General features: G+C 39.6%; 1 protein-coding gene across 2 annotated transcripts in view; it reads right to left on the minus strand.

The window, feature by feature from the left end:
* Positions 1 to 576: 576 nt before the first annotated feature.
* IRAK2 (interleukin 1 receptor associated kinase 2) overlaps positions 577 to 15809 on the minus strand; it is a 40050-nt gene continuing 24817 nt past the window's right edge. The window contains exons 7-13 of one of the 2 annotated variants that reach the window (XM_063121469.1): positions 14691 to 14805; positions 11645 to 11754; positions 11144 to 11339; positions 9003 to 9065; positions 7126 to 7326; positions 4851 to 5364; positions 577 to 3391 (exon numbers count right to left, since the gene is read on the minus strand). In XM_063121469.1, coding sequence (XP_062977539.1) covers positions 3279 to 3391; positions 4851 to 5364; positions 7126 to 7326; positions 9003 to 9065; positions 11144 to 11339; positions 11645 to 11754; positions 14691 to 14805 — 1312 coding nt within the window. In that variant the 3' untranslated portion in view covers positions 577 to 3278. Of the gene's footprint in view, positions 3392 to 4842; positions 5365 to 7125; positions 7327 to 9002; positions 9066 to 11143; positions 11340 to 11644; positions 11755 to 14690; positions 14806 to 15809 lie in introns of both variants that reach the window. The other variant, XM_063121470.1, reaches the window with a different exon arrangement.

Consider the following 15809-nt stretch of genomic DNA (forward strand, 5'->3'; position numbering starts at 1 on the left):
AATAAATCAATCTGAGGGCAGCAGGGCAGCTTATGGGGCATAGGCCAGGCTGCATGGTACATACAGCTCTATCATCACTGTTTCCTTAACCACTCTAAGGCTGTAATTCTATGCATACTTGGGCATAAGTCCTATATGGGACTTGCCTGGCAAAGTGATATGGTATTTTAGCCACTATGCTACTTTATCTGTCTATTCCTAAAGGGCACAAAATAGCCTCTAATTAGATTTTACACTGTATCCCATTTGCTCACTTCTTTCCCCACATATTTCTCTGGCTAGCACAAAGCATATTTGGGGAAAGAAGAATAAAATCTGCCCTACTATTTCTGTTCCCCATGCTGTGTAAGCTACTGGCATTGTTTAAACTTCTGTGCAACAGCAAATAGGACTGTTGTATCCCTGTCATGTGCTGAGCAAAACATGTACAGAAAAACTCACAGATAAATGTAATCATATAACTAGGGCTGTACTATGTAGAATATACAACTTACTGTTCTACTGATGATTGAAGATAAAGAACTGCTATGGGACAGACCATGATAGACCATTAAAAAGCTCCAAAATCACGGAACACTCTTTTCCAATCATTTATTTCAAATGTTTGATGAATCTATACATTTGGAACAAAGAACTTGCAATATACATTACAATGGGGAGTTGTAGAGCATTAAAGAAATTCATATGCCACTATTTATGAAAACTGCAGTAGTGCATAATAATCTATTTCTATCATCTGTTTTGATGCTTCAGGTTGCAATTCTATACACACTTACTTGAGTGTAAGTCTCACTGAATTCAAGGGAGCTTACTACTGAGTAGACATGTATAGGGGATTGCACTGTTTTCATCTTTTAAAGAAATAAAATCCAGTGAGCAAAATTATTAATGGTATAAAGGATAGAAAGTACAATGAATGAAAATAATATGAATATGCTTCAAAGTTCAGATTTTTTTAGTCTTTTAGGAATAATAAAGTTTATAAAAAATAATAAAATACAAAATATGCCATAAAATATTACCAATATAAATATTTTCTCTTAGTCCCAAAAGGAAACATTGTTAGTGAATAAATAGTTTTATTGTTAACCAATAAGATTAGCTTATTAGCAAAAAAACAAGCCAGTTTATTTACACTGAATATATCCCCATCCGTCTGACATATCCACCCATTAGGAGGTAATTAATGCTGCTTTTCTGGGGAGCACAAAGGTCCTATACAAAAATCAAAAGTTCTAAGATCTCTGGTCAGAAATAAGTTTTGGGTTTCTAGCCTCAGGAAAGCATCTGTATCAGATCCTACTGTTTTCAGGGTTTCTCTGATTGGTCCCCCCTCTTCTAGCTTCTTTCGTTTCACTTCCTGTCTTTCCACTTTTTCTTTTATGATTGCAGTCCTTAAGCATGTGCTTGAATGAGTTTAGGGGTGCTTAAATCTGCACAGGATCAGAATATATCCCAATAGCAAATTAGGTTTTTTGGGGTTGTTGGGTTTTTTGCTGAATTATGCAATCCTATATATGTTTACTTGAGAGTGTGACCCATTGAACTCAATGGGACTTACTTCTGAATAAGCATTCAAAGTATTGCACTGGTAATTCAGTTTGTTTCATTCTGAATTCTATACCAAAAATTAATTAAAACTGGACAAACAAGCAACATGTGTACTATTTTATCTATTCTAAATCTACTTTACATTTAGAACAATCATGCCTTTAAACAGTACTGCCTGCCACAACAGATAGCAAAACATCAGTTTGGTATTGACTGGTTTTAATAGTTTTGCCCAAATATGCAAATCCTGTATGTGTGTAAAAGACTGTTTCCATGGGAAGATTGTCCTTGCTGAATTTAGTCTGCACCTAATCTTGCAATGTTTGACCAAACACAGTACTTAAGTTAATGGAATGCCACAAACAGTGAACAGCAAGGCCTGTTTAACCTTTCACCCCAATCATACCATTGCAAACTGGGAATTTAGACTAAGAAGTCAAATAGGATTGCCTAATGATTCTTTGACTGGTTCATAATCTGGGATATCATTTATAGCAAAAAGAAACGTACTCTAAAACCCTTCATATTCAAGACTTACAGCACTGTAAACATTACTATCAGTACAGAGTATGGGGCAAACTTACAAGCAATCTTTGCAAAAGTACCAAAACCTGTTGGTCTTTTATCATGTGAACATAGCCTTAGATATGATGGACTTCCAAGAATGTCCAGGGATTTACAGCTAGGCATTTGTAGCTAATTTGTTTTACAAGTAGAATCTGCAACAAAATGTTGATTTGTAAGGTGTTCCTGTTCAAACTCTGCTATTGCCAGGATTATCCATCTGATCCATTTTTTCCCAACAGTCAGCTCAACATTTTGTGTCCAGTAAGCATGACTCAGTCCTTACTGGGTTCCCTTCCTCCTCCTTATATATTTTGTCTAAATATGTTTTGGACTCCCACACCCTTTGGAATTCTCCCAAGTCTGACAATACTTCCCTTTTGAATGTGGATGATGCCATATTGGCTACATAAAGATACACACTTGTAGAATGAGTTCACTATTAATATGTATTGTGATTGTTTTATAGAAAGAGCATTGTTGCTTTCACAAAAGCATACTATACCCAATGCACCTGACAACATGCAAAACTGTGTTCTAGTGTGTTACTCCTGTCTGCTTACAGAGTTTGAGGGATTGTTTACACATGCACGTTCAGCACTTGTTAACTGCTGTATCAGGTAGCTAGTTGTGTGGGTGAGTGAGCCTTCACAAATCAAGTATAACATCATCCATCATCTCAACTTTTCAGCATTCCAATACTTTTCATTGGATTCTGTTCAGAATGCAAGTCATCAATTGATTTGAATTGTACATATCTGTTGTGCCAATTGTTGTATCTTATTATCTTACAGTTCAGGAAGTCAGAGTTGCACAGACAGCTGCTGAATCATCCAGTCCAACACCATATCCAAGACAAAACAATGAAATGTAATTTGTTCTTGAGGACAGCTCAGCCAACTAGTGCAAATCTGCTATATTAGTAAGGATACCCCACTGCAAAATAATTAAGTTTTTCTTTTCCCTTTCATTCATTTTGTTTAGGTTATGTGTTTGATTTCAAGGGGGCACCAAACACATTTCAATTGATGCTCCCTCTCATATAACGTTAACATATCTTTTTTTGCATATGAATCCAACATAATTTTTTAATATTGCTTTTTGTTTCAGCTGCTACTGCTGAGAAAGAGTTCTGTCTTCTGAAAATGCCACTGGTGATTTAATTATGTTGATGATTCAAAGAGTTCATAACTGTTTATCTTGTTTTCTTTATATAATAACAATTGTTCCATCAGCTTCTTCTTTTTATCATTGATCGTTATTTCTTTAGCTGTTGCTGAAATGAAAAGCAAACAAGCAAAATAACATCAGTAACTATAAGGAACATAGTCCTTTCCAAACTATTCAGGTAATAGCAAATCAGAAGTTATTTTCAACAACTAGACTATAGTGTAGAATGTTAGTTGCATTTATAGGTTAACATTCTAATCTATAAAGTCAAGAATTTCTGATATCTTGCTGATATCTCCGGGAAACATCTTATAAAAAGATGTCACAGTAAGAGATACATATATTATAAGCTGTCATATTTAACCATTTCAAAAAAAACCTTTTTTTAGATGACACACTAAGCCACAGTGGTTAAGCATTTTGAGCTAAACATTATGGCTTACCATGTCATGTGAACCATGACTTGTGGGAACCATTCCTAGCTATGGTGGCTACATAACCATGGATTAAACATCCTCACTAACCATTTGCTGCAAAAGGATTAGCGGCCTAACCATGGTTTAGCGTGTTGTCTGAAAAGGCCCAACGATGCACAGTTAACAGCATGAAATGATGCGACAAAGACAAGCTCCAGGCACTATAACTGATGCAATTTCAATTCAAATTATTCTTTTGCAGCACCTGGATTCTAACTTGGAAAAGAGATAGATAGATGGGAAGCTATATAGATACATTGGACTGTCCAAATCTCATGATACTTCTGGGGTGGTAGGGGGAAAGTAAAGTTCTTTCTGTTAACACAGTGGCCTGCCCATGATCCCCAGCAAGTGGTGTACATAGGCATACTGCCTCTGGTACTGGAGGTAGCATATAGCTGTCAGGACTACTAGCCATTGATAGACTTCTCCGCCATGAATTTGTCTAGGATATGCAAGTATTAAGGCTTGGATTCAGCCAGAGGATATAAAATGGTATCAGAGAAAAGGAAAAGAGCCAAGGAAAAATGCTCCAAGCCCATTCCTAATGGCAGCAGATCAATACTGTTATGAAGACAAATGGCCAGCTGTAGGTGCCTAATCTGCAGATTAGGTGGCAAGAAGGAGCTGGAAGGATACAAGACTTTCACAGGGGTCTCAATAGCGTTCAGTTTCTAACAGGTACTTTTAAAAATCAGAATACTGAGAGCTTCAGTTTTCGTCTTGAAACACTGTTTGTCACAATTTCAGAGATAGTCTGGAAAAAATAGAATGGCAAATACATGGAATGACTAGAAAAAAGGAGGCATGTTAAAAAGAAAGCTAAAGTATATTAACCCAATTTCCTGAGGACTGCACGGACCGAGTGGGCACATAGGAGACATACTGCTTCCCAGTTTACCCCTACCTCCACTTCCCTCCCATCACTTGCTTTGCATGTGGTGACTTTTTGATTATAAACTCCTCAAGGCAGGGGACCTATTCTCTGGTGCTCTGTAAATAAATAAATAAATAAATAAATAAATGAGAAACTTTATTCCAGTTTTTAATATCCCCACTCCAAAGAATATTTAAAAGTTACCTTGTTACCTTGTGAGGAACAAGCAGCACCAGAATCTTCTGTATTTGATGAAATTGCTGTATTTGAAGAAGCCACAGCCGTTTCCTGTGGCTTCATAGTCCTGTCAGTGTCCATACTATCTGCTGTGAAGACACTAGCATACTCTGGTTCCTTTGTCAGAGGCTTAGTGGAAGAAACATTTCTTAGATCTGGATGGCTGTTGCTTGGTGGCCGGCAGGCCACATCCTCCATTGGGCCCCATGAAAAGTTACATGATTCATCTGACTCACAAGGGACCCGTAACATCTGCTCAGAATATGTTTCAGGAGGCACAACTCTTATCAAAGGTAGTAACAAATCTGCACAGGTCAGAGATGCGGAATTCACATTACTCTCGTGGTTATCTGATAAACCAACGAAGGGACTAGCTGGCTCATCATTGGTTTCTTCTGGAGTATTGTCAGAGAGTCCAAAATATCTGCTTCTCTCTGGCATTTTCTGATACCTTATTTGACGATCTGCTAGTTTCAAAATTTCACATACCTGTTTTGAACAACAATGTTAAACAACTCGTTTGCATTTTTGTCACTAAACACATTTATTTATTTATTTATTTATTGCGTTTCTATACCGCCCAATAGCCGAAGCTCTCTGGGCGGTTTACAAAATTAAGACAATTCAAAGTATAAAACAACAGTATAAAACCATAATATAAAATACAATATAAAAGCACAACCAAGATAAAAACAGCAGCAATGCAAAAATACAAATTTAAAACAGCAAAGTTAAAATTAATTTACAGACTGTTAAAATACTGGGAGAATAAAAAGGTCTTCACCTGGCATCAAAAAGAATATAATGTAGGTGCTAAGCGAACCTCCTTAGGGAGCTCATTCCACAGCCGGGATGCCACAGCAGAAAAGACCCTCCTCCTGGTAGCCACCTGCCTCACTTCCTTTGGCAGGGGCTTGTGGAGAAGGAGCCCTGAGGATGACCTCAGGTACATATGGGAGGAGGCGTTCCTTCAGATAGCCTGGCCCCAAGTCGTTTAGGGCTTTAAATGTTAATACCAGCACTTTGAATCGGGCCTGGTTTTGGCCTGGTGCAGGATAGATTACAACGTGCGCACCTGGCAACTTTCTAGACCGGGGCTGGGGAATATCCATCCTCATCCAGCTGCTGCCTTAGTTGGGGGAAGCTTTACCCATGCCATGCCTTCCCCCATTATGGAGGATATGGCCTGGGTGAAGCATTCTTGACTGTGGTGGCTGGAATGGCCCTCCAGATGCCACCCTATTTGTGGTGCCTTTGTTGCACATAAGTTTTCCCCAGCTGGGGAAAGCCCATGCACAGTGAAGCCAATCAGCATATCAATGATACCTCATTGTAAATGGGTAATTTTATATTCTGTCAGCTGCCTCACAAACCTTTTTGTTAAGAAGTTGGTTGTAAATAAATGTTCCTGATGTTTGGGAATATGGATCTCCCTTCATACTTTGCAGCGAACACTGGCGTACTTGTGGTGACATGTGTGAGTTCAGTATTGGGGGCAGAGTAGGAGGGTCAATAGAGACGGCTAGCCCTGGGGCCCTTTATGGCCTTCATCGGGCCCTGGCTGTGTGGCTCGGGGGATATCACTTGATTATCTGTGAAATGCTTGTTGTTGCTAAGACAAGAGAATGGGGGTTCAAAGGAGTTTTTTCGTTGTTGTTGCTGTGTGATTTCCCCACCCTCTCCTTTGCACATACGATTTTAAACTGCATGTGCCTCAGTTTTCCCTTTCTGTGGTATGGGTTGCAGGCTGTTGGGAATTCAAAAGACTGCTCCATCTCTGCTGGCCCCCTTGTCTCTGCCACCATTGACGCCCTTGTCTCCGTCTCCACTAACACTGCCCTCCCCCACTTACCAGCCTCAGTGGGCCTCTGCCGCACCTATTTTGGTGTCTCCTTGAGGACATGGCTATAGAGACTGTCATCCTGAGTGCCTGCACTTCAAAATTTAACACTACACCACTGTGCAGGAAGCTTACAAGTGTTGCAGTCACCCTCCACCTTGTGGTAGGCAATACAGGAGGAAGTGCTAGCATGCTCATTCTCACACTCCTGGCTTTTGATCGCATGAAGAAAATTAATGCCTGAGTAGGGCTACAATGTGTGGATTATGCACCAATTGATTCAGCCATTTGCCAGGGGAAGGATTCTGGCTGGAATGCAAACGTGTTTGATGCAGAGATTTATAGGACTGAGGAATGACGCATCTCTGCTTGAAGAGGAGGTGGACTAGGAAGGGGGTTGTCACATTTACCTCAGCCATGTCAGCATTCCTTTTCCGCAGACAAACACAGGCAGCCATGGCCAAACAAACAGCAGTCATTGCTGGCAAGTGAAATGCTTGCTTGTCTTGATATTTACGACATATTTCTCCAGCAGCAAGTTTTTCAAAGGTTCTTTCCTTAGAACAGGATAGTTCTTTGGCTACTTGGATTTCCTCAAGGAGGGCATCTTTCTGTTGAAGAAAAAGATGGGGAGAGATGCAGACGCCCTGTCTCTCTTATATTGGAGCGATATTAAACTTGCCGACTCATTCAGCACAGAAGACTGCATCAAAATCACATTGTGAAGCAGAGGGTAATGTTCAGATTTTGTTTGCTTGTAATTAAAGCAGAGTGCATACAAAGGGACAAGATAACAAGAGCTGAAAAACTATGGACAGATTCTTCCGATCCACTAGGATTTTATAATGTTTTCTACCAGGGACGTGCTATATTATCAAAAGTCTATTTGACAAGTTTAGACCGGTGTGGTAATGCACACTTGTTTTTAATAATAATAATAATAATAATAATAATAATAATAATAATAATAATATTTCTTACCCGCCTCTCCATCTGGATCAAGGCGGGGAACAACAATAAGTATGAAATACATAAAACTGAATTTAAAACATAGAATACATTATTAAAACATCCTAAAAACGTCCTAAAATTCCACTAGATAGGCCTGCCAGAATAGAACAGTCTTTGTAGCTTTCTTAACTGCACCAGGATGTGCTTGTGGTTATGTGTTTGAGATTACACTAGTGCTATAGGGCGGGACGTTTCTATCTGAGTGCTCCCGGACGAGTGGCTCCTAGCACTAATACATCATAGTTCTTCCACTGTAAGCTGCAAGTGGAATTGCAACTGACTTTCCATACTATTGGGAGTTATTGTGCATTTGCTGTTCATACATCCCACTATGTTATTTCCACAAAAGTGCTCTTAGTGCCAGTCTTTCATCTTTTTTAAGGGTCGTGGTTTTATCGTGGCTAGTGACTTATCAGGCAGCTGTACCTATCACAGCTCAGAACACATTCACTATACCCCTAGCAGTGAGCACCCTTTTTATTTATTTTAAATTGATCTTTTAAGTAGCACTAAAACACTTTTTCAGGGTTTTTTTAAACAAAAATTAAAATAGTAAAATCCCACTTAAATGAAAGAATGTTATAGGGCTAGACTCCTATAATGCAATATAGATAGATAGATAGATAGATAGACAACAAAAACAGCAATAAAATAATTCATTCACTGCCATTTTAGAAAGTTAGTAAATAGCAAGGTTTTAACTTCTTTAAAATTAACATAGGGTTTTAACATTATACTTCTATAATGCTATAATACTTTTTCTTGAAAGTATCACCAGAGCATTATAGGTGTATAGCACTACTCCCATATAATGCTAATTTTAAAATCATTTTTAAAAAGACCTTTCTAGTCACTGCTATTAACCATCCTGCCTATTTATTCAACATGTATAATAAACCCAGTATGCTTATTTTAGTTTCATACTTTATTGAGCTTCATAAACATAGTAAATTAGATACCAACCAGTTTATGGTATCTGAAAATCTTCTGGAAATGTTTTGATTCAAACAAATTTGATTCAGAATTTTCTAAAAAAACTGCACCATTGAATTCTATATGGAGTGTTGCATGAAATACTAGTTGTTGGTGTGTGGTTTTTAACGTAGTGGCTCCTTTCCTAGTAGCAGACAGGATTTGACACGTATGCCACAAGTGATCTGCATGAAGAAATGGATTTTGGTTCAGGTATTGCCTTCTCCAAAGCAGGATGAAGAGCTCCCATTTTTAGCAGCCCTGCTTCAAACACCATCTTGCAAATAACATCTTCTTCACTTACCAGAAAAATAGGGTTCCTTCCTTCATCCATTGCTTTCATGCCAGTCAATATCTCTGCTAAAACCTAGGTGGAAAATAACAACTAAGTTTTTCCTTTAGAAAAGGTTTAATGAGTGAAATATATAGAATACTAGTGGAAAAGGGAGAGACGGAAAGCACAGGTAAGATGGTACGGGAAACTAATTTGAAGGAACAAATAGGGCATATGGAAATAATGAGTGCTGAGAAACATGTCCGTGAGGATAAAAGAAAATTATTACAAACTTGTCTGGATGTGGTACCTAACCCCAGTGAAAATAAATATGATAAATAAGACGAACTCAGCATTATGTTGGAGAGGTTGTCAAGAGAAAGGATCATATTTACACATGTGGTGGGAATGTGAATTTGTACAAAAATTATGGAAAATGGTGTTTAATGAAATAAAAGTAATTATAGGAATGGAGATAGAAGAGGCACCAACTGTGGCATTGTTATCAGTGTATGGAGAATTGAACTGTAATCAAGAGATAAAAGAATTGATAACGAATTTGTTAACAGCTGCAAGATTAATGATATCCAGGAACTGGAAGGTTCAAGGGGTTTATCATATAAAAGATTGGTATAAAGAAATATGGGATATTGCTATTAACGATAAATTAACATGAGAGTCAGAAGAAGAACGATAAAAACGAATGATTTTGAAGTAATACGGAAACAGTTTTTAGACTTTGTATTATTAAAGGGGAGAGGGAAAACACCTCCAGAGGAATTAATGAGATTTTGGAAATCGGAATAAGATCCCAGAGTAGGGGGAGCACGTTAATGTTAATCAATGATTATATTAAATGGAATTAAGTTAAAATATATGTTTATTAATTTGTTTAGTATGTATTATTATGTATTATGGGTAGTGTTTTATACTGTATTGTTTGTATTGTTTGGAAGTTTAGAAAAATAAATATATATATATATATATAAAGAATAGATTAGTCATTTACTGCCTGTTCAGACAATATACTAACCCATGGTTAGGCGGCTAACACTTTTGCAGCAAATGGTTAGTGAGTGGTTATGTAGCCACCATGGTTAGGAATGGTTCACATGACACGCTAAACCATAATGTTTAGCTCAAAGTGCTTAACTACCATGGCTTAGTGTGTCATCTGAACAGGGTCCATGACTAATGTTCTTGCAGGGGGAAAAGTGGGTCTGTGCTGAAATAACAAAATAAATTCAGCACTTGGGAAAATTAAATTCTGAGATCTGTATAAAAGATGCCAATGCAGGTTGTTGTTTATGTTGCCAAATGTATTCTTGTTCTCACTGCCAGAGACAGACTGAGGAGGAGCACTGACACTCCACCTCTTCACCACTGGACATCTAACTAAGCCCCATTCCTGACTTCTGAGATCTCACCAAGTGTGGCCTCCACTTTGCAAGCCTGTCAAACCATTAATACTAGAAATTATGAAACTCACCCAAACCAAGATCCATCCATCACTATTGACGTGGAGATCTACATGCTCACCCAGCAGCACATGCCAGAGAGGACCATTAACATCACTATAAAGCTTTTACTCCACCTACTCCTGTTCCTTGACAAGGCATGCGTCGAACGGGGTCCATTGGAGAACACTCTGCCATTACCTTTGAGGAGATGCCCGTCTGCTGCTACCTCAAAGAGATCCAACAGCCCTCTCCATGGTTCTGGCACACGGATTATTTATGCAGTGCACCCAGCATTGTCTGCAGCCAGTCATGGGGGCGGGGGGGGGGGTTGTCCTATGAACATACAATGCTGCCTTAAACTGGGTCAATCTACTGGTCTAGCCCAGTACTGCCTACTCTGACTTGGCAGAACCTCTTCTAGGTCTCAGGCAGAGATCTTTCCCAGCCCTGCCACCCACAATCCTTTTCATCAGAAATGTTTGGGATAAAACCAAGGCATGGTCCTATGCAGAACATGCTCCATCCAATACTGAGCTATGAACCCACCCTTGGGTATCTAGGTTCCAGATAATTATTTTTAAAATAGCAAATTGGCATTATGCTAATCCATATGATGGTGGAAGCAACAAATGACATCCAATTAAATGAAAACTCAATGAAATCTTGACATGAGTCACATGCAGTGTGATGCACAGAAGGTGGACAACTTACTATCCCACAAGCAAATATGTCCACTTTTTCCGCGAGCTGCCCATGCCTGACAAAATCTTCTGGGAAGTAAGCGAGAGAAGCTTGCAAGACTTTGGTTTTCATCCCAGCATATTGGGATTTTTTCTCCACAGGGGGCAACCTGAGACCAGAATGTCCAAGTTGTGGTGTAAAGTTTGAATCCAGCAAAACATTGGAACTGTATGTGTAGAAGACAAGAAGCACAAAGCAAAGGTCAGCTGCAAGAACTGGCAACCAGTTCATACATGAAAGCCATAAAATAGCTTGGAATAATGCAAATTAATTTTAAGTACCTTTTTAAATATGAAAATGAGTGCCCTAGCAAATCTGTAATGCTGAAAATGTACATTGAGGCATAAATTAGGGTCACTTTGTCAGACGACAGAATTTTATTTCTTAGCCAGTTGAAAAGTTTCACCAGTTTATTAAAAAAATGTTACAATGGCATAAAAAGAGAGGGACGTTTTAAAGTCAGTTCCCAACCTTTTCACATTTCCATGAATGATTCCAAAGTGATGTAACTGCTGAATGGCTTGAATAAGTCCCAAAGATATTCTGATGCGTTGATCCCACGATAATGACTCAGAATCAACCTGCAACAAAAGGGAAAGTACAAAAATTGCTTAACCATCAAAATGCCTTTCTCAGTAGCAGGAAACATCATAACATCATAACAGTCCTTCTGGATCAGACTGAGGGTCCATCTAGTCCAGCATTCTGTTCCCACAGTGGCCAACCAACTGTTGACCAGGGACCAACAAAGCAGGACATGGTGCAACAGCACCCTCCAACTCATGTCCCCCAGTAACTAGTGTACATAGGCATACTAACACAAAAAGGATAGCACCACAAATGACCAAAAAGAGAGAGAAAACTCCAGAAGCTGCTAGCAAATTATCTTTCATTCATGGCCCAATGTGTTTCAGATTGTAAATCCTTCTTCAGGGGCACTTTTGCAATAATATTCACAAATTTATTTATTTTATTTATTTATTTCATTTATATACCACCCCATAGTTGAAGCTCTCTGGGTGGTTTACAAAGATTAAAACAGTGAACGTTAAAAACAAATATACAAAATTTAAACCATAAAAAACATTAAAAAGACAATATCCATTTAAAACAACTATTCTGGGGTCAGTTAAAAAAACTTAGCATATGTTGTTAAATGCCTGAGAAAAGAGAAAAGTCTTGACCTGGCGCTGAAAAGATAACAATGTTGGTGCCAGGCGAGCCTCATCAGAGAGATTGTTCCATAATTGGGGGGCCACCACTGAAAAGTCCCTCTCCCTTGTTGCCATCCTCCGAGCTTCCCTTGGAGTAGGCACCCGGAGGAGGACCTTAGATGTTGAGCGCAGTGTACGGGTAGGTTCATATCGGGAGAGGCGTTCCGTGAGGTATTGTGGTCCCAAGCTGTGTAAGGCTTTATAGGTTAAAACCAGCACCTTGAATTGGGCTCGGAAATGTACAGGTAGCCAATGCAATGTAAATGCTGCGGCTCCTGCTGAGTGCCCCCTGAACCCAAAATACATTGGGCCAAGAATTAAAGATAATTTGCTAGTAGCATCTGGAGTCTTCTCCCTCTTAATTCAGGAAAGCAAACTTAAGTGGGATGGGGTGGGAAGTGAAGTGGGGATACTATTCCCTGTGTTGGTCTTATTAGAACTGGAAGAACGTAAGAAGAGCCATGCTGGATCAGACCAAGGTCCATCTAGCCCAACATTCTGTTTACACAGTGGCCAACTAAATGACTGTGCCCTGGAACAGTTGGTCATGGAACCGACCAGAGGGGAGGCAACCCTGGACTTAATCCTAACTGGTGCTGCCCAGGACCTAATAGATGTAAACATTGTTGAACCAATCAATAACAGTGACCACAGTGCTATCAGATTCAATATATAATTAAGTGGGAAATTGCCCAGGAAATTCAACACATTCACATTTGACTTCAAAAGAAGAAATTTCTCTAAAATGAGGGAACTAGTGAAAAGAAAGTTGCAAGCGGGAATCAAGGGGGTTAAATCCCTGGAAAATGCATGAAGTGTACTCAAAAGCACAATGGATGCCTCCCTGCCCCCATATTTTTAAAATAAATTTTCTGGTCACTCAGCAGACTGCAATTTCCAGAGGGTTTGTTCAGTGGCAAAAATGGCGCCTGGATCTCCCAGAGTTGTCCATCTCTGATATGGAATGTAGCTGTGATCTATCAGATTGGGTGCACACACACACATACAACTGGCACGTTCATAGAATCATAGAATAGTAGAGTTGGAATACCTAAAAAACATTTATTAAACTACTGTTACTTTTGGATTGATGGTTATGTTGCATTGCACAGAATAGATTTCCACATCCAACAGATACTGTAGTTAACTTGGACAAATTTCACAGCTGGCATCCAGAAATCTACATTGGGTGTGCCCAAGGGCTTAATCAACTCATATGGTTTTGTTTCGTTTTTATTTTTCACCTTTAATCAGCAGATCCCCATGTCAAATCACAAACTGCTTTTGAAACTGCTCTTCACAAAACACAAGTCCAAACTTGCCCAGAACTAGTCATGCAGTTTTGTTTTGTTTTTGATTCAAACCTATGCTCCTAAAAACACAACCAGATGCTGAACAGCAAAAACATCTTGCTCTGACTCATACGGTAGCAGAAAACTCTTTTGGCAGAGCGTATGCAGCATTTTCAGTACTTGACATAAATACATGTTTGAACTTGTTTCCCCTCATCACTCAAAGGTCAATGACTGGGAAGCCTGGGGGCCAAAAATGTAAGACAAAAAGATGCCCCTCCAACTTGACTTCAGGCAAGAATGCAGGTCAATCCAATATGAAACATTTGCAGACAGGACTTCATCCATCCATCCATTCAATATCCCATGCTCTCTCAAAGCAGCTTACACATACGTAGATTTAATATTTTTACACTGGGGGGGGGGGCAATCTCCCCACAAAAGTTATGGAAATTCTTGCTGGGAGGGAGGGAGTGAGGAGGGAAATCACCCAGTAGCCTTCCTTCCTCTGGCTAGTGACTGGGCCCAGAGTTTCCCTTCTTTTACCTCTACAGGCACAGGACAACTGATCAACCATTGCAGCAAAGTTCTTTCTGGAAGCATCAAGGAAGCAAGCTCCCAGCAGATGTTTGGCCAATGGGTAAGGTCAGCCTGATGCTCTTGTTGTTAAGGAGGGGGTGGCCTCTTCAGTATAGACCTTTCTCTTCTGCCCTATGACTACAGCAAGAGTGCCTTTCCCCCTCCCCTCTGCCACCAGGGCAACCTTAGTATCGCACAGGGGTGGAGAACCTACAGCACTCAAGATGTTGGACTCAACTCCCATCATCCTCAACCATTGACCATGCTGGTGGTGACTAATGGAAATTGAAGTCTGACAACGTTAGGAGAGCCAGAGTTCCCCATCCCTGACATAGAATGTTGTGGTTGTTTTTTGTCCAAGTCAACTCAAATTTATTTTTAACACAATATATTTGTAGAACTGGTGTATTAGTATGCAGCCTTCTTGCTTACCTGACACTGTAGTCTATCCATCAGCGATCCATTTGGCATGTAAGGGTAGATCAGGCAGTGAAATCCACTTTCTACAGAGAAACCTAGCAGCTGTAGAATGTTAGGGTGGCAACACCTAAAGAGCATTTGAACAGATATTACTTGGAAAAAATGGAATGAACCATCATTAGATGTTCTAATTTAAATTAGAGCATTTGAACAATGTATAGTTAGCACCATCTCTGAAGTTTAGCAAGGGATCATGTCTTTCACGAGTAGATAGTACTAACTATGGGATGTTTCAGATGTCTCCACGTCTCATAAGAATAGGCGCAGGCCTCCAGCTCACATACAACTGGCACTTTCATAGGATAGTAGAGTTGGAAGGGGCCTATAAGACCGTTGAGTCCAACCCCCTATTCAATGCAGGAATCCATCTTAAAGCATCCCTGACAGATGGTTGTCCAGCTGGCTCTTGAATGCCTATAGTGTGGGAGAGCCCACGACTTCCCAAGGTCATTGGTTCTTTTATTGTTCCTTTATGCCTTGCAGAAGCTCTCAAGACATGCCCCTGGACTCAGCACTCAGGAGCAGATGGCAAGCACATGGCCTCTTTGAATTGGCAGCCTCCTGGATTTACTTGAGGCCTCTCTCCTCCTTGCCTTGGTCTCCTCTTCCATTACACTCCCCTTGACAAACTCCTGTTTGCCCTCCCTATTTGCTCTCTCTGAGAGCTGGCTTCCTTTTGTAGCTTCTAGCCCCATGGCTTGCTATAGAAGGAGGAAATGATCATGTGCTCACACAATTATATCTTTCCTTTGCTGTCAGTGGAAACCCAGTGTATCTGTTGCCTTCTAGGTTATGATCAGTGTCTTAAATCTTGCCCCACATTGATTGTAAATGCTTTTCAATAGGAGCAGTGCTGCATCAACATATATATTTTTGCAAACAATTTAATAGAATATGTTACAGAACCTGTCACTTGTAAATTTCATTAATGGGATAAAGAAAACTAAAGACAATGTAATTTTGCACTTGAGTTACAGATATGAGAATTTCCAGAACAACCTCCATCTTCTACATCAACAAGCGATACATTTACTGCATGCACACAAGACCAAAAGTGCAAGGCCCATGGAG

The sequence above is a fragment of the Elgaria multicarinata genome, chromosome 3, assembly GCF_023053635.1.
Source record: "Elgaria multicarinata webbii isolate HBS135686 ecotype San Diego chromosome 3, rElgMul1.1.pri, whole genome shotgun sequence".
NCBI lineage: Eukaryota > Metazoa > Chordata > Lepidosauria > Squamata > Anguidae > Elgaria > Elgaria multicarinata.